This window comes from Motacilla alba, chromosome 4, assembly GCF_015832195.1.
Source record: "Motacilla alba alba isolate MOTALB_02 chromosome 4, Motacilla_alba_V1.0_pri, whole genome shotgun sequence".
NCBI classification, from domain to species: domain Eukaryota; kingdom Metazoa; phylum Chordata; class Aves; order Passeriformes; family Motacillidae; genus Motacilla; species Motacilla alba.
The window spans coordinates 63,538,348-63,561,244 of NC_052019.1; the positions used below are offsets into that span (position 1 = coordinate 63,538,348).

Below are 22,897 nucleotides of genomic sequence, written 5' to 3' on the forward strand. Positions count from 1 at the left end.
TATTTCCCCCAAAGCCTTACTTGCACATGAAAAGATTTCAGGACAGAAAAGACACAGGTTTAAAGCCTTGCTTCAGAGCATCCTCTGATTACACCACACGTCACTTCAGCCTCGTCAAGCGGAGAGATTCTGCAAAGAGCTGTAACCCCCCCATCTCTCAACCCACAGGCTATCCACTCACAGCTACCGCAGCCTCGGGTGGGATCTCTGCGCCCCGATGCTGCCCAACCGGGGCCAGATTCCTTCAGAGGCACCGGAGGGGGGGTGGGAGGGGGACTCAGGGGGAACACGCTCGGCTGCAACAGTTGCTCAGCCCGAGCGGGAGGGAGCCAGCGGTATGCGTGCGTGCGTATGTGTGAGTGTGTCTACCCCGCAGTCGCCTCTGAGACCCACGCCTGCCGCTAAAGCCTCCTGAAGAGGAGAGGGCAAACCGGGGAGAGATAGCGGACGGATTAAAGGAGAAAGAAGCAGGATTGGGAATGCAAAATGCCTTTCGCGACGGGAGAGAAGGAGGAGCGGGAGCTTCGGGAAGGATGCTCGGGGATGAAGTCTGCGGGGGCTGGGGGGGCGGTGTGGGATGCCGGGGGGTGCCGGTCCTTACCTCGCTGGACAAAATGCTGCCGTTGGAGATGATGTCGGGCTGCTGGTCGGCGTAGCCGGTGACGATGGCCCCGCAGGGGTTGTGCTCGGCGTCGGTGCTGCGAGAGGGGCTACAGGGTTTGAGGAACATCAGGTCGGTCTTGGCGGACTCGGGGGTGAGGCAGACTTGGTAGCAGTAGTTCTGGTTGTGGTGGTGGGAGCCGAAGCTGCCCGACTCCTCCACCGGCACCTGCGCGGGGTTGCTCGGCACGTTGGAGCTCTGCACCAGCATGATGTCCGACTTGCTGAGCTTCTTCTTGCGGGCCCGCGCCTGCCGGCTGCAGCAGGGGCAGCAGCAGCAGCAGCCCAGGCAGCAGTCGCTGGCCAGGCAGGTGTAGATATTGAGCTTCTTCTCCTTCTGGCAGCGCACTGCCAGGACGATCATGGCCAGCAGGAAGATGAAGGAGACGGAGCCCAGGGCGATGATGAGGATGAGGGTGAGGTCAAGCGAGTTATCCCCCCCGGAGCGGCTGGGGCGATGCTCGCCGGAGCCGCCGCCGCCGCCCCCCGCCCCGGTGCCCGCGGCCGGGCCGCCGCCGCCGCCGGAGCGCTCGCCCGCGCCGTCCACCAGCACCACCTGCACGGCGGCGGTGGAGGAGAGCGGCGGCTGCCCGTGGTCGCGCACCTCGATGACCAGCTCGTAGGGGCGCTGCGGGTCGCGCTTGGCCGGCACCCTGCGGGCCGTCCGCAGCTCCCCGGAGCGCCAGTCCATGCGGAAGAGCCCGGCCTCGTTGCCCCGCGCGATGCTGTAGGTGAGGCGGGCGTTCTCGCCGTCGTCGGCGTCCACCGCCGCCACCCGGCTCACCAGGTATCCCGGCTCGGCGCCGCGGGGCAGCGCCTCCCGCGCCGGGGTGCCGTTGCGGCCGGGCACGGGGCTGACGATGGCGGGGGCGTTGTCGTTCTGGTCCACCACGATGATGTGGACGGTGGCGTTGCCGGCCAGCGGCTGCGGCTCCTCGCCCGCGTCGCGGGCCTCCACCTGGAAGCTGAACTCTTTGAGCTGCTCGTAGTCAAAGGAGCGGAGGGCGTAGAGAAACCCGTTCTCGGAGTTGATGGAGACGTAGGTGAAGACGGACATGCCCTGGATCTGGCTCTCCAGGATGGAATAGGCGAGGCGGGCGTTGGCGCCCTGGTCGCGGTCGGTGGCGCTGACGGCGTAGATGTAGGCGCCGGGCACGTTGTTCTCGCTCACGTACACCTGGTACACGGGCTGGCTGAAGCGCGGCGCGTTGTCGTTCACGTCGCTCACCCGCACCTGGATGGACTTGCTGGTGCTGAGCGGCGGCTCGCCGTGGTCCCGGGCCACCACGGTGAGCGTGTAGGCGTCGCCGCCCGGCTGCTCGCGGTCCAGCGGCCCCTCGGTGACGATGGTGTAGTAGTTCTTGAAGGAGCTCTTGAGGCGGAAGGGCGCGTCGCCCTGCAGCAGCTCGCACTGCACCTGCCCGTTCTCCTCCGAGTCGCGGTCCGAGACGCTGAAGAGGGCCACCACGGTGCCCGGCGCCGCCGCCTCGCTCACCGCCTCCTTGACGGTGGAGAAGCTGATCTCGGGCGCGTTGTCGTTGGCGTCCAGCACCCGCACCAGCACTTTGCAGTGGGCGGGCACGGCGTTGGGCCCCAGGTCCTTGGCTTGCACGTACACCTGGTACACGCTGCTCTCCTCGTAGTCCAGCTCGCCGCTCACCTCCAGGCGCCCGGTGCGCGGCGCGATGCCGAAGAGCTCCCGGGCGCGGGCCGAGATGTGGCTGCTGAAGGAGTAGATGATCTCGCCGTTCTGCCCCTCGTCGGGGTCCGTGGCGTTGAGCTGCAGCACCAGGGTGCCCGGCGGCGAGTTCTCCGGCAGCGACACGGTGTAGACGGGCTGCTCGAAGGCGGGGACGTTGTCGTTGGAGTCCAGCACCCTGACGGTGAGCAGGGCGGTGCCGGTGCGCTGCTGGGGCTGCCCGCCGTCCACCGCCGTCAGCACGTAGCGGTGCACCGCCTGCTGCTCCCGGTCCAGCGGCTGGTCCAGCACCAGCTCGGCGAAGCGGTTCCCGTCGCCCTGCGTCTGCACGTCGAGGGAGAAGTAGCTGTTGGGGGTGATCTCGTAGGTGCGCAGGGAGTTGGTGCCCACGTCGGGGTCGAAGGCGCTCTCCAGCGGGAAGCGGGTGCCCGGCGTGGCGCTCTCCGAGATCTCCACGGTCAGGTCGGGCTCCGGGAAGGAGGGCGGGTTGTCGTTGATGTCCAGCACCTCGATCTCCACCCGGAACAGCTCCAGGGGGTTCTCCAGGAAGACCTCCAGGTGCAGCAGGCAGGAGGGGCTCTGCTTGCAGATCTGCTCCCGGTCAATCTTCTCGTTCACGTAGAGTACCCCGGTTTCTAGGTTAAGCTCCAGGTAAGGGCTGCGGGAGTTGGGCGCCGTCTGGAAGCGCCGAGCCGAAAGTTTTGTAATGTCCAAGCCCAGGTCCTCGGCGATATTCCCCACGAACGTGCCATGCTCCTGCTCTTCCTGCACCGTGTAATGGAGCTGGCAAAAAGCCCCCTCCACCATCCAGAGCAAGGCAAAGAGGAATAGCACAACCATCTCCAGACGGGGAAAGAGATTCCCCCCTCCCCGACACCACCGCTGCCTCCTCTTCCAAAAGCCACCTCCTCCTCCGAAAATACACAGTACAGTGTGTGTGTGTGTGTGTGTCTGTGTGTGCGCGCGTCTGTGTGTCCGTGTGCGCGCGCGCGCGTGTCCGCGCCTGCAAGCGTGTGGAGAGAGAGAGAGAGAGAGAGGGATCGGGGGAAGGGGAGGGGGGAAGAGGTTGGTTGGGGGGCTGGGGGGGTGCTAGATACTATTTCTTCTGATTCATGTTAGGATTTTTTTTCTCCCCCATCTCCCTCCTTTTTGTTACGGGGATTATTGTTTCACACGCTGACCAAACGAAGAAGACAGGCGTCCCCACTTCATCTGTGATCTTCGAAATATACGGCCAACTAAAATAGCTATTAGCCGGCTGTAGCTAGAGACACACTGTAGCCCTCTTTTATTTATTCCGAGAGTCTTGGCACTGCACCGCGGCAGCAGCAGTGGCGGCGGAGACAGCAGCAGCAGCAGCAAATTCCAAGGAGGAAATTTTTGTATTTCAAGATTGTCCTCGGTTTGTCTTCCTGGTGGGAGTTGGAGGGTAGATGCTGCTGGAACAGCCGGTGGGCATGCCCTCTTTGGATGCAAGGAAAAGGCAGAAAACCGCGAAATTAAAAAAAAAAAAAATTACCTGCAAAAGGATTTCATATTAAAAAAAAAGGCAGAGAACAGCTTAGCTACCCAAAACTTTCATTCCCCGATGTCCCTGGTATTTCCTTTTTTTTTTTTTAATTTAAGTATTTTAGATTTTTCTCTCGTCTGTCAAAGGTCTTTCCTTTTCTTCTCTTATTGCTACGAGTACGTTCATCATCATCATCATCACTCTGCTTTTGCGGCGGTGCCGATCGCGGTGGGGATTTTTTTTCCTCTCTTGCAGCTCTCTCGTCTAGCCCCTGTGTCTGTGTGTGTGCTGCCGCCGCTGCGCTCCCGTCCCGGCTCCGCTCCCGGCCCGGCTCCTCAGATCTCTGCCAGCAGTTTCTGAGCGGGCAGCGCTCGGCTGCGCTGTTTTTGCGCAGCGCCCGGCTCCTGCCAACCAATCGGCGCCCAGCACCGCCCCAGGGGGCGGCGTCCCATTGGCCGCGTCGCGCGTCGAGGGCGCTGCGTCACGGCCGGGCCGGGCCGCGCGCGGGCTGGGCGGGCAAGGCGGGCAGAGCGCGCGCCGGGCGCCTCAGCGCCTCAGCGCTCCCTGCCCGGGGACCTTCTGCCTGCTTTCCCCCTTCCCTGCCTCCTTCCCTCCTTCCCTGCCTCTTTCCCTGCCTCTCTCCCCTCCCCGGCGATGGTTCCGTGGCCGCTGGATGGGGAGATGCCGCTCGTCCCTGGCATACACACACACACGCACCCGGGTAAACGTCAACAAGCCCCGCTCCTTGGAGAGGGAGTTTCCACCCAGCCGCCACCAACTTTCCTTTCCAGTGAGGCTTTTCGGAAAAAAAAAAAAAAAAGCGTAAACAAAGGGAAACTTGCGGTTGTTGTTGTTGTTCCTTTCCCCTTCCCCGCCCCTTGGTGTGTTCCACAGTAGAGAGAGCGCAACTTTCCGTCATTTATCCGTGCAGTGTTTGCGGCTCCGGCCAATTTACAGTGCCACGAGCCTGCGCCAGTATTTTCCTATTTCCATTTTGGAATTTCCGCTGGTGCAACAGGAGACCGTCAGACGCGGTGGAAGAGGGAAAAGGAGGAGTACTGCCTGTCATTGGGTGCTCAGGGTGCTGGGGCGGATATCCCTGGAGTGGGATATTCTCTCAGGGATAACCAGAGGAAACCAAGGGAAACGCTCCGGCACCGGCTGTCGGTGCTGGCTGGGAGATCCACGTCCGTAAGGCTACCGAATGAATAAAGTAAGGGTAAAAGAATAAAATACTTATAATTCTTGTGGGGACTCTCTCCTCTCGCCCCCCAGATTTTATTATTTTTGAAGAGCAACACAAAGCAGGGACGTGCACCTCCTGCTCTAAGCCCATCACTAATCCATCACACAGCAGCAGCTCCGACCGCAAATCTCAATGAACTGCAGGTGCGTTTTTCCTGCGGAAACGCAGGAACCCACATTAGGATGGAGAGGCCCCGGCACAGGTTTTCCCGAGAAGCTGTGGATGCCCCATCACTGGAAGTGTTCAAGGCCAGGCTGGACGGAGCTTGCAGCAACCCGGCCTAGTGCAAGACGTCCCTGCCCGTGGCAGGAGGGGCCGGAACCAGCCGGCCTTCAAGCTCCCTAGCAATCCCAGCCATTCCGCGATGTCCAAAGCCGGGTCCCCCCGCGGGCTCCAGCGCCCGGAGCCGCGGGCGCGCCCCCGCCCCGCCCCTCCCCCGGCGCGGCCGCTGTCGCGGGCGGCGGGCGCCCCCCAGCGCCCCCAGCGCCGCACTGCGCCCGGCAGCGCCGCCGCCTCCGCCCCGCGGGGGACACAGCGCGCTCCGCTCCGCTCCGCGGCGCGCCGGCACCCGCGCCCGGCCCGGCCCTGCCGCACCTCCCGCACAGCCCAGCGCTCCCGTGGCCGGCTGTGCGGCCGCGGTAAGCGCCGGCTGCCGCGGGAGGGGGCGCAGGGAAGCAGCAGCCGGCGCGGCAGGCAGGGAGATGCCCACTCTCCCCCAAATTGCATCCTGGTCTCCCCTTCACGGTGGCTGCCCACCCAGCCACGGGCTCTGTGGCAGCGCGGGGCGCAGTCGGCGGGGCGATTCCGGTGGGTGTTTTGCAGAAAATTTGAAAAATTTCGCCAGAATGCCCCGGCTGCTCCCGCTGCCCGTTGGATGCGGACGGGGACCTCGCTGCCTTCCTTTCCCATGCAGAAGCGCCGCCGCTCACCTGCCCGCCCGCTGCCGCCAGCTTCAGGCGCGGACAGCGGAGATCGTGCCTCTCCTGCCTGGGGCACCGGTGGATGCCCATAGGGAAGCGGCCGCTACCCGGCACTGAACGCGACCCGGGGCAGCCCGGCTCTAGCCCTTCTCTCCCCGCCGCCGGAGCCCCCGGAGCGGCCACCTCTCCTGCCTTCGAGGAACGCGGGCGGCCCGGGCGCAGCGGGCGAAACCCGGGAGACCGAGTTCCCCCGTGTCCGTGTTCGTGTCCGTGTTCGCCTCTGCGGGCCGGAGGAAGCCCCGGAGGTAGGGGAGGGACACATCCCCGGGCTCGGGGCGCTCCCCACGCTCGCTCCAGGCGCGGCACCCACGCGAGGCTCCTGCAGAGACGGCGTGATCCGTGGGGCAGCAGCAGCCACGCGGGAACATACACATATTTATATCCATACACGTGTATAGGCGCGGGGGGAGCCGCCTCCCGCCCTCCCCGGGGGCCCGCAGCCTGGGGACCCGATCTGCCCCCGCGATTCCAAGCGCAGCCGGGTCTCCATTTTGGGTCTCCGAGCAGTGCCTGGGAAGCGGCAGGGATCCTCGGCCGCCCTCCCGCTAATGCCGAGTGACAAATCGCACTTAGGCGATACATGAACGAGAAAATGATTTATGGATTTTCACGACGGTCTGAGCCGATGAAGGCGACATGAATTATCCATCCTAATGTGCAATATATCATTTTCTAATAACACTGGGTTGGCCCTAACGCTGCGCGCTTCTCCCTTCGATAGCAGGTATCGATTCGGCACCGAATGTGTCCGAGCGCCGGCTTTCCGCCGGACACGTACCTCCTGCAGCACCAGCTGAGACCTGTGTATTTACCTCTTACTAAAGCCCAGGGCTATGGACAGACCCCTGACACCGTGGCCTTTAGTTTTTCCATCTGGCATCATTTAATTTGGCAATTACTTTGCCGAATGAAGACTAATCTTTCGTATCACTGCGTTTCACTCTGTGCTGTGATTTTGAGATGGAAAGAGAGGATGCCAGGTTTGTAAATGCTCCGTGCTGATGGGGATGGCACCTGGGTGAGTCAAACCTTTCCCCCCCTGCCAAAATCCTCCTTGGCACCCCGAGTACAACGGGGCACTTTCTAACAAGGAGAACAGATGCTAAATTATACTTCTGCTCGCACAGAGCTTCCCTGGCACCTCCATTTACCAAATCTCAAGGATTATTTTAAAGACAAAATTTTTGCTTTTAACTCATACACAGTAGGAAGGTGAATCATCCACACACAAAACTGAAATGTATGTGCATAAGAGGGGGAAGTTGCCAGATCTGGAGGGTGCTCAGCCCCAGGTCCAGCCTGTGCTGGTGCCCCAAGGCCAGGGCATCTCCTCTGCCCCTGCCAAGTTCTTTTGCCCTTCATCACAGAGTTGCAGTGAAGTAATGGTGACATAAACTGTGAACAATCCCAATTATTTATCTAAATGGTTCCAAGCCTAAAATATCACTTTCACATTGAGAAGGACAAGAAAGTTCTGGCCTTCCATGGGACAAAAAAGCAGACATGGGGAAGATGGAGATAAAGGATTAACATATTCATTTGCGGTAGGGCATTAGATAAGTGATTACTGGGGAAGAGGTGAGGAAATGCTTCATTTCTCGTTAGCCAAGTACAGTTGTTCCATTGCTCAGACACAAAAGGTGTTGCATGTGTAAGAAAACATCCAAATGCTGTGTTCTGGAATAAACAATCACTATCCTAACCTGCACAATCATATTTTAGGTTGTAGAAAGCTAATCCACACAGTTTAGTTGAGTCACCAAAATGGATGTTCAGGTTCTATTTTAGGTTCAGTCTTAGTTTCAGGCTGGGGAACACTGTGGCCTCTTTACTATCTGCATGTTAAAAACACATCAAGAATTGGCCTCCCTTGTCCCTCAAAGGTCCTAGATTGTTATTCCTTGTTTTAATATGAATTGTCTTGGTTAAAAAAATAACAAAACTCACCCAGCTTTTCCCTCAAGGAAATGACAGCTCATGGTGCAGGAAGGATTACTGGAATCAATGATAGGATTAGGATTGTAAATAAGAAACAAAAGATGCTATGGTTAGAAAAAGCCTGCTTCCTAAGAGGAAGATGTATATGTATTACTGATGGGGCCATAGGATGAAATCCTGCTTCAAAGCGAGGTCGATACAGAACAATTTCTCAAATTAACTAAGAGGCCTGGTTAAAGTATCAGAGGGGAAGGTTCACTGCCACCACTCCCTCAATGGATTTCTCTCTTAATTGCCAATGAGGAGACAAAACAGGAAGGCTAGACAATCTGGCTAATCAATAAAAAAAGCCTGTCTTCATGTTTGCCTCAGGAGCACTCTGTATGTCAGATCGATGTGGAAGCCACCAAAGTTCTTGCAGGGGTCACCAGTGATTAAGACATTTTCTGATGGTTTTTAAACAACCCCAGAGACAAGCATCTGCCACAAGGTTGAAGATATAAGCAGAACTAGAGATATAACGTTAATCATCACCTTCACACTTCTGGGAGTGCTCCTGGTGATGAAAACAGCTCATTGTATTTATGACCTCAGACAGCTGTTTTAATAAGTGATGATCAAATATGACTTCATTACATTCTCTGTGCTCCACCAGTCATCAGATAGGATGGTGCCTTTCCAGGAGGTGCCAGGAGTGTAGAACAGAATTACAGTGGATTCATCCTACAGGAGTTTCTTAAGGCCAGCATCTGCCTCCTTTTCTTTGTCTGCCCCCAAACATTCAATAGACATTTCAGGGAGATTACTCAAGCAGCAAGAAGCCGTTCAGTGTGAAACAGTAGATTGGTACAGCCTGCTGCTATTATCCTGCCTTCTCCAGCCTTCAGAGTCTATCATAATGTTTATCACAATGAGAAAAAAAATCCCAGCCTCTTTCAATGACTTGTGATTTTAGCTGATTCAAGTCTGCATTGAAATAAATAGAATAAAACTTTTTTTTTTTTCCCACAGTTAAGCTCTGAATGTTTTCTATCAGTCAGGCCTTTTACAGTGTCCAGAGCAGAGCAGCCAAGGTCCTGGTCACTTCAAAACAGTTGTGTCTGTATGCATGGCTTTACAGTAACATTTGGCCTGATTACTGTAAGCTTGTCTCATGTCCCATTACTATTAATGTAAAAGTCACAATTTTTAACTCCACTTTTACTGTTGTGCTGCAGATACATTATAAACAAATGAAAATGGATTTATACAAGGTGATCAGTCAAAAATACTGAATTTTATCTGTTTACTTGTGGAAAAGAGGTGACATACGTATCTAACATCACAGGAGATATTTCTTAACAAAAGATTTTCCAATAAGGCAAATTACTTACCATCTAGCTAGAATTTTCAGAAAGATAGTTTAATCCATACATAGAAACCTGGTACTGAATCAGATGAAAAGCAAAATATGATCACATTGATCAGGAGAGGCATCATATTTTGTTTTCTCTATAAATTTCTTTTTTTATGGTATTGCTCAATCAGCTGCACCCATTTCCTTGAACTTCATCAAAATACAGTTGACCTGTATCTGAATTCAACCAATGTTGCTAAGCTTGAATGATTACCAGAGCAAATGAGGACAAAAACTACAGTGGAAAACTCCAGTTGTTTGAGACTCTGTTAAGCTTCTTATAATACACTCAAAGCCATAGGTAGATGTAGTTGCTCATGATAAAGAAAATTGCACTGTTGATTTTCTTTTCAGCAGCAAGTTCAAACCTTGAACTAAAGCACAATTTGTTTTGAGGTTCAGCTTAAAAGCAGTAGTTCAAATACAAAACTTCTATTCTTAGACATAACACTCTAGTGCTTGACAGAATAAATACAAAAAAAGCCCTAAACTCTAGATTGTTTGCCCAGAAGAATTTGCATTCTTGGGCCTCAGTGTTCCATGTATATATAATTTCCAGCATAATCCTATCATCTGAGTCATCGTGCCAACTATGCAGCAGATAACAATAGCACCAACTAGGAAGGAAAAGGAACAGATGACAAAAGTGATGTTATAATTATGTAGGCACTTAGGAAGAGTGTGCACATCTGTATTTTTGTACCTATCCTAGATGGAGCTACTTGCACCACCAATATTCAAGACTGTATTTTTTGAGGCTTCCCTTGATAAGATCATATCTCAGGAGCTTTCTTTTTCTCCTAAAATTGCATCTGTCTAGGGAAAACTTTTCCATAGTCTTACCCACCTCAATTCAATTTCAGAGGAAGTTCCACTTGGAAAGCAGTTTAGTCTCTTATGAGGCAATGATCACTTTTTTTTTTTTTTTTTTGTCTATACTAAAAATATTGCAATACTCAATTCAAAATCTTACCACCTCCACATTTTGGAATAGTGATTTTAGCAGATGGAGGTCTCAGGAGTACTTGTTGCCATTCTCAGGAAGAGAACCAAAGGGATTAGTCCTCAAAACTTCTTCCACAGAAGCTGTTCCTTGAAACACTTCCACACTCTCAGAAATTTATAAGTTGGAAAATCTGTGCTAGACACCTCCTCTCATAACTGCTTAGTGGCTGGACTGTGTGACAGAAACTGGGCAAGTTCACAGGTTCCACACAAATGCTGTGGAGGATGAACAGAGTTTTTCTCAGAGTAATTATTTCCAGGGTTCTGCAGAGCTGGATGTAGATCTGAAGCATGTGCACATTTACCCATACACTTGCTACTCTCAATGGTGGTAAGGAAGCAGGAGAAAGTGGAAAAGGAAAAACATCACTATGGAACAACATAAAATAGCAGAACAAGGTGATCACAATTACTGAAGGACAGAGAAATGGCTCTAAAAGTATAACTGCAGCAAAACAAATTGTAAGAGAGAAAAATTAAATAAAAACAAAACAAAAACAAACAAAACCAACCAACCAACCCCTCCCCCCCATTTAGGCTTAAAAACAAAACTAATCAGGCTATAGCCACAAAGCTGAATACCCTGCCAGACTTTTCAGCAGCTTCCTAAGTTCCTGCAGCCTAACAACAACAAAACTTAGTTTCCTTTCCCTTGTCATTAGCAGGCTTTTCATATTCATATGGAAAAGCTCCTAACTGTGAGCTGTTACTTAATTAGGTGAAGTAGGAGTCGTCTGTGCTATAGATTTCAGTGGTCCACACTCTATTCATTATGCAAGTTGGGGCCTGGTGTTGCTACAATTACAGTTTTTCAATTAAAAATCAAACCAGAATGTCGTCTCCCTCACCAGAAGTCTGTGCAGCAGTGGGATCTCCAGAGGCTGAGGCAGCCTGGCTGCTGCTGCCTCACGGAGCTGCAAGGTTGCTCTGCTCAGCAGGATCTCACAGCTACAGGGCACAGGGACAATACACCTCGCTCAGCAAAACTTTGGAAACATGATTAGCAAAGTATGCAGGTTGCATAAGCAGACTTGGGAAATGTTGGATTTCAAAGTTCCCGATGTTGTTGCTTCCAGTGAGCCTGTAAATCACAGTGATCTGTTACTAAAAGATCCTTCTTTGCTGCCTGTCAGTTCTGCATTTTGTGCATTGGAATGAGGCACTCAAAAGGTACCCAGCTTGTATTCTGGGACAAGATCTTTCCCAAGAAATCTTCTGTTGTTGGATCAGTACACACCATGAGCAGTGGTGCTGAATCAGAGCTGGTTCATACCCGCAGCACTTTGGCTTCTGGTACAGTATCCAGTGCAGAAGGAAGGAAAGGAGAGATCCTGCAGCTGAGGATGTTGAATGCCCTTAATGTTGTGCTTAACATGTGTGTTACCATGTGTAACACACGTCCCAGTTCCTTGGTTTAAGAAAGGCTGTAACAGTGTTGCCAAATGTATTTTGTCGTGAGTGGAGGAATACTTGGGAAGAACTTGGGCATGGTGAGGAGAGCTCCAGAGGTGATCATGATTTTAGAGGAAGTGGAGGGTTGGCACAATATGCTCTGAAGAAGTCTGCAGCCACATGTGACTGTCTCCTCACATGCCCACAACAAGCTGCTGAATCACACCTGCTTCCTTTAATAGTGGTGTTTTCTCATTTTGCAGGCTTTGCTATGCAAATCTTTTTGAAGTAACACAAGCATGTACAACCATATGCATATGCTTACATGTAATTACATGAACCTTGATGTCGAGCTTGGAGAAGAATGATAGTTCTGCAAGATGTGCAAGTCGGGGGAGAGGGGAATGTAGCTGCCACCAAGTTCAGTGGGAGCAATGGCCAGCACAAACCCGATCCTCCCTCTAGCGAGAGTCTTTTCAATGTGCTTCTGAGCTCTCGGGAGAGGCTGATCAACTCAGCCACTCGAGACAACAAAAAGTTACCCCCGTGACTGGCAGGGTCACCCTGCTCAGCACGGAGCGGGATCGTGGCTGCTCCTCCCGGCTGCCAAGGAAGGGTGCAGGGCACGGCTGCCGCGGGGAGGGAGAGCATCATTTCCCCAAGAGCAGCCTTTTGCGCTCACGGAAAGCTGCAGCAGCTGCTGCTTAAGAAGGAATGGTGCGGCAAATCCTGCAGCTGTGGGTGGCAGCAGCTGGATTGCAAACAAGCCGTGTAATGTCCGCACAAAAAAGAAGAGCTGTGCTTATTACAAATCAAAGTAGAGGTGTAGTGTGCTGCCGCCGTGCAGTCAGGAGGAGTGTGTCTGTCTCCAGAAGGCTGAGAGCTGACTTCAAGAAGTGATCAGTTGGGAAAAAATATCACATGGGCGCTGTGAAAACTCTGTGTGAGCTAAGCACGAAAGTAATGAGATTTGCAGGAAAGGGAGGGAAAAGGAAGTGAAGACAGGAAGGACTCAAGTTGTGGGAAGTGTTAAATAGAAGAATGAGCCATGTAAATGTGATTTAAGGTAGAGTGGGAAGATGTCAGAAATGTTGTAGGAAGGCTTGGATTTTCTTAGCTCTGAAGAGTTTGCTGGCTTTCAGTGCTTCTCATAGATTTCCCTGTAATTGGGGGAAACTTGGTGAAAGAGGATCATTGCTTCGTGTAAAAGGCAGTGTCAAGACCAGAGTGGGAATATTTTGGAAGAACTTACTGCTTGGTTGGGCTCTACTGCTGGCTTTGATTGGAAAAGCTTCTCCTGGAAGGATGTATTAGGAAGTTGTCTGCAGCTTTCCCTTGCTGCTGTAATGCTGGGCAGTAGGGATCTGGGGAGCACTTGTGTCCCCCTGTTTCCACCACTGTATAGTTTCCAAGAACCTGAAGCTGACCAGGAAATGAGGTTATAACATTGAATTTGCTGGTAAGAAAGCACATAGACATTTGACCCTTTGCTGTATTTTGCTCAGCACAGAAAGGAACAAAAGCACAATTAGGAAGGAAGAAATAGCCTTTATGGCATGACCAAGGTGCTGATAAATAGCTTCGGAAATGCAGTTCTTATTGCAAGTCAAGATAGAAAATCCAAATAATAATTGTATACATTGATTTAACAATGTAGCTCTATGGGCTTACAGGATAGTATTGAAGAATATTAACTGAAAATCCTCGACCAGAATTCAGAAAATTATAGCATCATCAGAAGTCCTTTATCTACAGAACTGTACTATGTAAAGCTGTTAATTTTAGTGCCCCTTTTTAGAATTTTCAGCAGGTAATAAATAACCAACCTTGTGTTGTGGTCTCAGCGGGAAGAAGGAGAATAATACTTGATTGGCACTCTGATCTGAGAAATCACAAAAAATGGGAAAAAAAAGATGTATATAACTGCATTTTTTTTTCTTCCCAAAATGAGCTTTCTGGGTAATAAAGTGATACTGCAAATTTCTAGAGGTGATTGCTGTAATAAAATGGTTTCCAGAGCTTATGTGCTTTTAGGGAATGGCAGAAATTGTCATTTGATGTAGTACCAGTGTTAGAAGACAGGATTGTGCTCTTGCTTTGCTAGTGGTGGTGACTTGGAAGAACTGCCTCAGTCGTTGTATGTGTATAATGGGCATAATATTTCTCCCCTATGAAAAAAAAAAGTGAATCAAGGCCATAAGAAAAAAGATTCCATACAGGAATTGGACTTCATTATAGCACATGAGCCTACTCTGAGAAGGTTTCTCTTTAAGCCTCCCTACTGAAATGGGATAGAAGCAGAAATGTGTGCTTTGGGCATCCTAACAGCAGAAGTTTGGGAGACTTTTGTTGTAACTTGGTGTAGTTTGGCAGTATGAAAAATGCAGTGTTAGAGCTTCCAGTGCTGTATCAAAAATGCTGTGGCCATGCCAATATACAGCCTGGTATAAATACATTTGGCTTCTTCAAATGTCTTTAGAACACAGAGAGAAATTAATTTTGCAGTTGCCGTTGCACTGCTTGTCCCCTGCATGCTGGATTGTAGCTGCCATCTGTCCTGAGGTGGAAGAAGTCAGTAGCTGTTCCATACTGCTTGATTTGTCTAATCTGCTAAAACTGAGACTGTCTGATAATCTGGAACCTGATGCAGCTTGTCCCGTTTGTTATTGCTGGGTGATGAGATAGCATGTCTGTGATCTATCTATCCATGTACAGAAGATATTAATCATATCTTAGCAATCTAAAAAGCCTAAGCATAAGTTATTGAAATACTTGTGAAATTAGAATAGAGGTTTCCTTTGTACCATTTGGTTGCCAAGTGTGGCATTAAGCAATAATAGCTTTCAGTCTGTGAGAGTGGTAAAAAAAATTACGATGTGGTTTAACCTTTTTGGCTATAAAAGCATTGAGACTTTGGCATCTGTTCTAGTCCCACTTAAATCACTGGAGTTTTTAACACAATTTTTTTTTTGGTTTTGGGGTTTTTTGGGGGTAATGTTGAGCTCCTGCCTGTAGTCGTGGCTTCATTTGTCCTACAAATCTGTGTATGTTGTTCAGCAGTTGACAACTGTTCTTTGATCATGACTTTTTTTTTGGGGTTTTTTTTTTCATTTTTCTCATGCAGGGACAAAAAATTGTATTTTCTCTGTCATTTATGGCAAAACAACAGAAGCCTTGCCTGAAATTAGGAATGATCAGTATCCAACCATCATACATTTTAGTTAAAATGTTCTGCAATCATGTTTCTTGTTTTTAATGTTTGTTGCTATATTCATTTTTTTGGCCTTGGTCTACAGTATAGGTACATGAACACACACACACATGTACAAGTGGGAGCAAAACTCTCAGTTACCGAAGTCTGATCTTGCATTTTGTGAACATGTGAAATGATGATGAAAAGCCCATAGGTAATTGGGACATAGACAAAATGCAGAACCAAGACTCTGGAACTGGCAATACAGAGAGCATTTTCTGGAAACAAAAAGTGTGTCCCATTCTCACCCCAATTCTTGGCAAATAATATTTGTTTCATCATGAAACTGAGGGATAAAATAGTAGTTATTTTCACTGTGAATAATGATAAATCTCAGAATTAGAAACAACTTCTATGCCTTGTTTTATCTTCATATCACTTCCTCAAACCAAATTAATTTGATTATATTGTGGAGCAAAATGCTGAAAATATCCTTTTTTAAAATATATAGGAAGTGAAGTAAATAGAAAGCAAGCATGTGTTCCTTTTTATTGTATTTTTATGGAGGTTATAACCAGAGTGATTTTCCTCCAGATTTAATCTGAGTTCTTATAAGCAGTTACTCCTATGGAATCACTATGGACCAGATCCAAAATTTTTCAAGTAAAGTAGCAAGATTTCCAGTCATTTCAGTATTATTTTGATCAAGCCCTTAATCTTTTAGAAAATGTTAAGCTTAATAGAACTATTATGCATGGTGCTGATGGAATTCTCTTTTGTGCCTAAAGGAGAAGAAGGTGGAGATTTACTAAGTGGTTGTCTGTAAGTATTGTTTTACTTCTTTGTCATTCTGTTCCCTTTCCAGCTGTTTTTGTATATAAAAAGTTAAAGTTAATCCCTTTTTAGAGGTTCACTATTGTGTTAAGGTACTTAAAGTTTAATGTCTTTGTGTCAAAGAGCTTTTACAAAAGAAAATTTGTCCAGGCATATCCTGTAATAAACATCTGGAAACTGCAGGGATTGGCCTCTAGTGGCTGTATAAACTAGAGCTTTAGCCCATCTGATACAAACTAGGAGGGAAAGCCCTTAAACAGTTTGGGGGATTGAGAAAGGGAATTTCAGTTTTTTTGCAAAATGGAAAGGGAAAGACAATTAATAGTTTCGGTAGTAATAATGAAGATGAGGAAAAATTGCAGAAAGTGCCATAAAAGAATAAAGAAACAGAAATTTGCAAAAGTCTCAGAGGGAAAATTAGGTGAGGAAAGTTCTAGCAAATAAGAGCTAGAATATGAAGTAGTAATTCCTTTGCTACATTTATAGTCCTGTGAATGAACAAGCAAAACCAAAATCCATATTTTCGATGTGATGATGCTGACCAGTAATGATCTGTAATATCAAGAGTCCACATCAAAGATCTCAGATGACAAAAGGAGGCTTTAGAAAATAATTTTAAGTGTATGACTTAATCGGTAATTCTTGGAGAATTATTATCACTGACAGTCCAGGAACAGATTAATTGAGTGGACATGCAGAAACAGAGTTATCATCTCCCCAATTTAGCTGCACTTACCTAAAGTGCAGCTTGACTCTTCCAGATGAAATGAGGCTAGGTCATTCAGGGTGAAAGGGGGCGGAATGAGTCAGCCCTTGGACAGAGGCACAAACCTGGATTCCCACACAGAATCACGAGGTTGGAAGAGAGCTTTAAGATCATGGAGTCCAACCCATGCCCTAAAACCACCTCAAATAAACCATGGCACCGAGTGCCATATCCAGTCTCTTTTTAAAGACATCCAGGGATGGTGACTCCACCACTTCCCTGGGCAGGCTGTTCCAGTACTTTATCACCCTTTCTGTAAAAAACTTTTTCCTAATATCCAACCTGTATTTCCCTTGGTGTAGCTTAAGACTGTGTCCTCTCGCTCTGTCACTTGCTGCCTTCAGTCTTTTGAGCAATGGAAACAAAAAGCATTTCCATGTGCCAGCAGTGCTTGCTGAAACCAGGAAAGGTTTACCAGAAGCACAGCACCACCAGGAGTACTGTGGAGAAGATGCTGAGCAAGTACCCAGGGGAAGCTGGTTCACCTCAGGACCTCATTGTCTCTCAGAACTCCCTGTGACTATTCCCCACAGGCCTTCCAGCAAAAGGAAGATTTTAATTGCTTTGAGGAAGAAGGAGAAAAATAAAGATGGAAATGAGAAATTCAAGTGCTTACAGATACTTGCAGGTATTCACTGTAAGTGCCTTTGTTCAAAAAGTCCCCAGCCCTGTTTCAGTCTGAAGGAGGAAAAAAATTACTTCTGACACATTTAAAACTAATTTTGTTCTCATTTGTGTGAGAAGATAAATTGCAATGCTTATGAAACTATTTCATTTTAATTGTGTATGTTAAAATATGTTTAACAAGCAGGATGGTTAGATTTAGTCCTTGGACGTTTTAGTTTATTGCTCTGTGTATTTCACCTGTACTTCCAATCTGTATAACACACATATTATGAAGCTGCAAACAAAGTCTCATTGTATTTCTCTGCTGTCTCACCTTTTTTTTTCTTTTCTGAAGAGGTCTGCCTTAAGAGGCCACACTTTCTAAGCCCATAGAGTTACTAGCCCAAACTGCTAATAAAGCCAACTAATATTAATTATGGTGTGGGTGTGTGGTTCACACTTGGAGCAGCAGGATTACTCTTAGAACCAGAGTGGCTGCAGTCTGTTGGAGCAGCATGAGCAGGTAGTGGGTCTTCCCAACAGGGGTCATCTATAAATAAAATTTCTCAGACCAGAACCATGCAGACTTGTGCATTTTGAAGTTAATCAGTGCTCACATGGAGCCTCTCCTTCCATCATCAATCTTTAAGAGAAAAGAGTTCAGGGAAAACCCATGCACAGGCATCATCTAAGTTTAGGTTGTGTTTACCCTGTCCAACCTATGGACTCATCGTTTTATTTATATCCAGAGTCCATAGTGGGAGAAAACTGCAAGAGGCATTAACAATGCCTTTTTTTTTTCCTTTTTCCCAGCATAATTCAGATGGGATTATGGGCATGCTCAGGTGAGTTCACTGCTCTGGGCATGTGGGGAGCTGCGATCCCTGGTCTCTCCCCTTCTGTTTTACTGATATCTTTCTAAGGCATTTTCTTTTTCTTTCCAGCGTTCCAAATGTGATTTTATTATGTACAGAGGTGACTTCAGACTTAGGTGGTTTGTGTTTTCCTCTCTTTGTTGGCTTGACAGGTTATATGGAACCCACTTGTCCACACGAACACTTAAATCAAGTGGGGAATAGGCCTTTGAGTCCTCTACCACAGACTTCCAGGTGCTAGACCAGACATAATACATGCCTCAGGTTTGATGACTCTAACTCTTTTAATTACATGGATATATGCTATAGGATCAAATTCTTAAGAGAATTTCATACTTAAAATCAATTGATTCAACAACTATTTTCATTAAGGAAAAAAAAAATAATCTAAAATACCTGAACTGACTGAAACAAAGTTTAGTTCTGTTTTCATAGTTCCTGCAGTTATGTGAAATAGTGGAGTTCTGTTTAATTGACCATGTACAATGTGTTTGCACGTTGCTAATTTCAAAATCCAAGGCTTAATGTTAAAGTTAGAATTTGAATGACCTAAATAGACAAATACAAATTTTCTATATACACCAAACTTTTCACTTGCTATGATGCTAATGCTTAGATACCTTATTTAATGATAGTTAATACAGTGATACTGATTTTGTCCCTGCTGTATTCATTATTAACCCCAGAAGGCAATGGAAATTTTATTAGACTCAGTACTGGATATTAATATTGTGCCTGACTATGTTGTGAAAAAAAATGAAGAAGGAGTCTGCAAATATTTGTAAGTTAATTGCCTGACTTGGAAACCACTAATATACATGAATAAAATTTACTCACAGAGATTGTCTCAGTAAATTCAAGATCTGTCCAATGAGTAGTTGTCAAATAAGACCATAAATCACACCTTTATGGAAAGTTTAAGAAATGTTAATGAGAAGGCACCCTCAAGGTATTATGGAAACTTGAGAAGTTTTCATGAACAGTATTTTAAAGTCATGTATCATTAAATAAAGGTACTGGTCAAAGTTTAAAAATAAAGAACCAGAAGTTAAGGTTAGTTTGCCTATATTAAAAGAAATAAATATGGAGTAGCCATCAGCTCATGGTAGCTATTTATATTTTACTTGACAACAACAACCATAATGTCCATATTCCTTCAAACCTGGTATACCATACCCAGTGGCTGAATTATATATGCCCACACATGGGTTTTCATTAATTTTTTTGTCTGGCCAGTATTGGAGCAGAATCAGTGGATGGGCAATCACCTGAGCCACGAAGAAGCCCGGAACTCAGCTTTCACATGGGAAACAATATGGGGACAAATGTTCTTGGGCTGCCTTATGGCTAGATGAAAATGGTCCACCAGGGTTTCAGCTGTGCCTTGTTTACCTGAACAGTGAGTTGGGATAATGTCACTAGAGCGAGTAGAAGAAAATTACAATCTGATGGCCGAACAAAATTCATGTCTCAGAGAAGATGATTTCCTGCATCACCTGCAGATGGTTATCAGTCCCTGTCTGGGATGGTTAATTGGAGTGCACATAGCCAGGTGCAAAGAATCTCTGCAAATTCAGTGGGAAGCTTGGGAAGCCAAAAGTCATGGCCAAGGGAGTCTTCCTGGAGGGTGACTGTGCATTGGAGGATGCAGCTGCAAGGCACACATTGTCTTTGCAGCAGCCTGTGTGCAGTTGCAGTCCCTTGTGGATCCTGGTGTACTGAAAGAGGTACATACCAGTGGCTCTTGCGAATAGGAAGGGGATGAATGTTGTCCTTTAAGCTGGGTTAATTTCTCTTGTGGCCTGCGGTGGACCTCTCCAGCCCTGTTCTGAGTGCTCAAAGCCTTTCAGCACTAATTTCAGCGCCTTCTGTGTAGCCATCCAGGGAGAATGAGTTGAGATGTGCAGGTAGAACCATCAGTGTAGCAGCCTGAGGTGCCCAGTGGGGATGCACTGCTAATGCTGAAGCTAATGCTGGGTGAGGCTGTGTGGTGGCAGGTTCCATGCAGGCCTGTGTCCCATGCCATGATGTCACAGCGGGACACCCACAGCGACAGCTCCTGCTCCATACAGTGTCCCTGGACCACTGTCTCTGGAGAGGCCTGGGGTGACACCAGGACTGCTGTCACCAGCCTTCTGCCACTCAGGAGCTGTCCTGCTGCCAGGAGGTGAAAGGAGGCTCCTGGCAGTAGGAGCACTGGAGACACTGCCTGAGAAGTGTTGAGGAGGAAGAGAGGAATAGAGTTTTTGTAGCAGGAAAAGCGCCTCTTGTCCAGCGGGGCAAAGATGCAGAAGTATCTACTCTATAATGCTGTGGAGCCAGAGGAGCTCCCAACACTCAAGGAGCTCAGCACCATAGGTAAGGCCCCAGGGGTTCCTTGCAGGAGCATTGTCAGTGCCAGGATCACATGGAGACAAGCTGTGGAAAGCCGAGGCTGGAGCCACAGGTGGGACCCTTCTGGAGGGTACAGACTGCTGCAAGGAGAGCCTTGCTTTGTTGCACCTTGGAGCTCGAAGGTGCCTTTGGTAGCTGTGATGTGCCACCCATAAGGAGAAGGGAACACCCAAGATTCATAGATGCTAGTGATGCCTAAAGATCACGTGCTTTTTATGTATTTTTTTTCTATATTCATAGGTCTATAGATAACCATTATGTAGTTGTATAGCTCCCAGTATTTTTCCTACCCTTTCTCTTAGATTTTAGAGTAATAAATTAACCACATAACAGATTCCTGAAATACTGTTTAGTCTTATTTTCAAGAAGAGAACCTAGAAGTACGTTTTGTTTTCCAATCAGAATCAGAGAAGACACAACAAGGAGTGGAGCAAAGAAGCACTGGACCAACTCTGATGGGGCAGTATCCAAGGAAAAATTACACGAGCAACTGCTCTTCTAATTGGACAAAGTTTGTTAGATATGATGATTTGCTAAACTTACAAAATGGTAGAAATCTGATGCCAGATGTGCCCGTGACTACGGGGACAGCTGGAAGCCTCCAAATAAAGGCCTGCTTTTTATTTTACTATTTTAACAGTGTTGCAAAGGTTTTCTCTTCTATCAGGCAACAGCAGGGAACAACAAAAAATAGAGGATCCACACAAACTCACCAAGTTTTATTTAAAAAATTGCACAGTTGGCCTAGAAATTTCTATGTTAGTCCCTGACTTACTGCTATATAAGCACATGGATATAAGTCCAGGGTCCTGGGGGCTCTGACTAGGCTTGGTAGGGGTACCCTTTTATAGATAGGTTTCTTGTTTTCTGCACAAATTAGTTATCATGTGCAGTCTGTTCTTTCACACCTTTTGGAAAATAGGTCAGAGGGCTCTGGGGGGTCTTTGGTGGTCTTGATTCCTCCTATAATCCATGCCCATTTCTTGGCCTCTTTCTTGCTCTTGGAGTGTACTGTGTTGTGCTTATCTCCAGGATCAACAACAAGGATGTTTATCCCAGGAAAGTGCTGCTCTACTTCCACATGGCCCCCTTCCTCCAGCCCCCTTTTGTCCTATCCCGCAGCGTGTTAATACTAACAGCCCTTGGTTAGCCCCACAGCCATCCAGCTGTGGGTGTTTCAGACATACACATTATATCCATCTGCAGTAGCCCAGGCCTCCAGGCACTGGCAGTGTCTTCAAGTGGAAATCACCTTTGCAAATACAGCCTGCCTTTCCTCTCCAGGCCTGTCTTGGACACAGGGCAAGCTTTGAGCCTGAGGGCAGTCTAGAACACAACTGGGCAGCCTCAGTCAATGAGAATGGTTATTCAGAGTGAGGGGGAGGGAACTTGAGAGCACTCCACTGTCACCTACATGGGTAGGGGCATGAGGGATGGTGGCCTGTGCTGACTTTAGAGCACGGTATGGCTTTCATTTGCTTTCCAGAAATCTGCAAAGTCTGGTCTGGAATGTCTCGGCACATCTACAGACAGCTCTTGAAGAAGAAGGTGAGTCTTGCCTCCTGCATGTGCCTCAGTCTGCCCCTCTGGGGCTATGGAGCAAGGCCCAAAGTGCCATCCCTGGGGCCATGCAGGTCATCTGGCAGCCTCCTTACCTTTGGGCAGCCGTTCCAACACTTCCACTTTCTTGTATTTTTAGGCAGTGGAGATCGGAGTTGGGAGTTTTGCAGTTGTCCCAGCGCATGCCAATGTGGCAGAGGGCAAGGTTTTGCCTGTTGAGAGACCTATGTTCATTCTGAGCAAGACTCTGAAGATGTTTTACAACCTTGAGAGTGACGAGACCAAAATTCCTGGTAAGAAGATGTCCTTTCCTTACACAGGCCTTGCATTTTGGCTTGGTGCCAACACCTCTAATATAGCAAACAAAAATTCTTTCCACCTGCAAAGTGCTGAGTGTGGGCACAGATGTGATAGCCCAGCACCCTGCTCCTCCCTGAGGAGCCAGCCTCATCTGCTAAGCTCCCCTGTGCTCCATCTGGTTGCTCACAGCAGGAGGCAGAGGTTTGCTTGGCCTTTTCTGTGCACTGTGTCCATTCTGGAGATGTAGATGAAGCTGAAAGGGGGGCACTATTTGGTAGTGTTGCCTGAGAGCGGGGTGCTGATGACCTCTAGCTTCTGAGCTGGCTGAACTGTGGTGAGAGAGGCATTGTTACTTTGTGCTTGTTCACTAGATGATACACCTGTTGCTCAGCCAGACTTTGAAGAGATCGCTGCAAACACCCACTTTCGCCACGAAATTGTGGAGCAGTGTGTACAGGAGACCCTGCTTTATTTTGCTGGGGCCCTCCGAGACAACAAAGAGGTGGAATTCACCTTCAGGAGCATCGGTATCCTTGCTGTGCG

General features: G+C 48.3%; 1 protein-coding gene across 4 annotated transcripts in view; it reads right to left on the bottom strand.

Annotated features, from left to right (window-relative positions):
• Positions 1 to 4,347, bottom strand: part of PCDH10 (protocadherin 10) — a 38,058-nt gene extending 33,711 nt beyond the window's left edge. For all 4 annotated transcript variants that reach the window (XM_038135843.1, XM_038135842.1, XM_038135841.1 and 1 more), the window contains exon 1: positions 602 to 4,347. In XM_038135843.1, coding sequence (XP_037991771.1) covers positions 602 to 3,199 — 2,598 coding nt within the window. In that variant the 5' untranslated portion in view covers positions 3,200 to 4,347. The remainder of the gene's footprint in view (positions 1 to 601) is intronic.
• Between the last annotated feature and the right edge of the window lie 18,550 nt (positions 4,348 to 22,897).